The 2,500-nt window shown below is 48.4% G+C and overlaps 1 protein-coding gene across 5 annotated transcripts in view; it reads left to right on the plus strand.

Moving 5' to 3' along the window:
- Positions 1-2,500, plus strand: part of dennd1b (DENN/MADD domain containing 1B) — a 95,726-nt gene that overhangs the window by 81,864 nt on the left and 11,362 nt on the right. For all 5 annotated transcript variants that reach the window (XM_042056412.1, XM_042056413.1, XM_042056411.1 and 2 more), the window contains one exon: positions 7-96. In XM_042056412.1, coding sequence (XP_041912346.1) covers positions 7-96 — 90 coding nt within the window. The remainder of the gene's footprint in view (positions 1-6; positions 97-2,500) is intronic.

The raw sequence follows: 2,500 nt of genomic DNA on the forward strand, positions 1-2,500 counted from the left end.
CCACAGCCAGGTGAAGATGACGATGGGTCATGTGGTGGCGGCTCCCCTACCAGCACTAAGAGTCTCTCGCCGCGGAGGCTGCAGAAAAGAAGGAAGGTGAGGCCTCCACAACACCTCTGACTCTCACTGATTTCACCTCTCCTTCCATTCTCCCTCTTCCTCTTCCTCACCTCTGCTCCCTCATTCGCCATATTTATTCATGACGAGTGTTGCCAGCGTACAGGGGTCAGAGGTCACGGCTGCCTCTGCTCTTCAAGCACTGACATTTGCACACCAGTACGTCTGAGGCTGCCCTTCACCACCAAGGCCCAGCGTTGACTGACAGCTCCAGTGTAGCACAAGTGTGTATGTGTGTGTGTGTGTGTGTGTGTGTGTGTGTAAGGGTGCAGATATGCTCTGTCTGTCTCTCTTACACCCTCATTTCTCTCCTTTTTTCCTCCTCCGTGTCTCTCTCTTGTTGCATACACTGTCCTGTTCTTTCACTTTCCTTCCCTTCTTTAATGTCCATCTCTCATTTTCCTCTCGTTCTCCTTTGTGTCTTTCCCTTCTTCTCCTCCCTCCTTCTCCTCCTCCCTCCTCCTCCCCTCGTCATCTCTCTCCCTCTCTCTTCATGAAAGCAAGGCCTCTCCTCACCAAGTTAACCCTCTCAACTGCATGGACGCTCTTCTGCTAAGAGTGACAGGAGTTAGGAGCGCAGAGGACGTCTTTGTGAGTAGTCCTGGTTCTAGTGCTAAGTGTGGCCATGGCTCTTTTATTAAAGTAGTAGCAAAGGCTTGATTGTGCACACACACACACACACATTCTCTCTCTTTCTCTCTCTGTTTCTCTCTCTCCCTTTCTTTCCTTCATTCTTTTCTCTCTCTCTCTCTCTCTCTCTCTCTCTCTCTCTCTCTCTCTCTCTCTCTCTCTCTCTCTCTCTCTCTCTCTCATGCACACACGCAGTTAAACTCATGCATTCACACATACGCTCCATACATTGTTAGCTAGTGGATCTATATGAGCAGTGCTTGTGGGAATTCAGCAGACACTTCAGAGGAACTGTCTGAATGTGCAGCGGAAGCCTCTATATACGAGGCAAAAGGCCCTTAAAGGAGCTCTATCTTGTCTCACTTCCCCCCACTCACACACCACGCTCCTGCAACAGCTAATTAAATGAGCGGAATCTCCTCAGACTCATGGGCCAATGAAGGTGAGTTCAGAAAGTGTGGAGATTATTATTTGGAAGATTACAAAGGTCTCTTTGAGCCCCCGGAGAGTGAGAGTGGATGCATGGCGGCTGGTCTCATATTTTTATGTTTTTTTCCTGCACATGTGCATGAATGCTGCTGCTTCGTTGTTAGTAAGCGTCGGTGAGCGAGAGGGAGCTAGTTGCTTGTGTGTGAACTCGTAGTGGTGGTGGTGTGGCCATTCCTTTTCTTTTTGCCTCGTCTCCATCCTCCTTGGTCATGCTCATGCATTTGTATTTCCTCCGCGTACTCGTTCTTTTTTCTGTCTTCCCTCTCTTTCTGTCTTCCCTCTCTTTCTGTCTCTCCTCTCTTTCTGTCTTCCCTCTCTTTCTGTCTTCCCTCTCTTTCTGTCTTCCCTCTCTTTCTGTCTCTCCCTCTCTTTCTGTCTCTCCCTCTCTTTCTCTCTCTCCCTCTCTTTCTCTCTCTCCCTCTCTTTCTGTCTCTCCCTCTCTTTCTGTCTTCCCTCTCTTTCTGTCTCTCCTCTCTTTCTGTCTCTCCCTCTCTTTCTGTCTCTCCCTCTCTTTCTGTCTTCCCTCTCTTTCTGTCTCTCCCTCTCTTTCTGTCTTCCCTCTCTTTCTGTCTTCCCTCTCTTCCCTCTCTTTCTGTCTCTCCCTCTCTTTCTGTCTTCCCTCTCTTTCTGTCTCTCCCTCTCTTTCTCTCTCTCCCTCTCTTTCTCTCTTCCCTCTCTTTCTCTCTCTCCCTCTCTTTCTGTATCTCCATGCCTTTTTTGTGTCTCGTTTCTCCCCACATCCCTTTGCGCTCTCATGGCATAGGACCCAGTGCTCTAGACACTGTGACAGCTCCCCAGGAATCCTCCATTAACACACACACACACACACACAAGTGAGTCCAATGACATCCCAGTGGTCAGGAGCGTTGGGAATTGGAGCTCTCCATCGATCTGGCCTTCATCTCTGCCAGCCTGTCCTGCTCCAGTGAGTCCCACTACTCACTCAGCCTCACACTCTATCTACAACTGGTGCAGTGTGTGTGTGTGTGTGTGTGTGTGTGTGTGTGTGCCTGCTTGAATGTGCATGTGTAATAGTTTAAGAATATCATTCTTTCATGAAACTTGTACTGCAACTTTTTGGAGATGCCTATGGTAGTTTCCCCCATGTCTTTTTGTACTGTAATTTACTGTTGAGTGAAACAGTGGATCCATATTAGTATTCCAAAGAGTAAACAGGATTAGGATTTGTATACTGTCTTTGGCATGGGTCACTGAATCTACATTCCCCTCTCAGCCCAACAATGTGTGTGTGTGTGTGTGTGGT

The sequence above is a fragment of the Alosa sapidissima genome, chromosome 12 (assembly GCF_018492685.1).
Source record: "Alosa sapidissima isolate fAloSap1 chromosome 12, fAloSap1.pri, whole genome shotgun sequence".
NCBI classification, from domain to species: Eukaryota; Metazoa; Chordata; class Actinopteri; order Clupeiformes; family Clupeidae; genus Alosa; species Alosa sapidissima.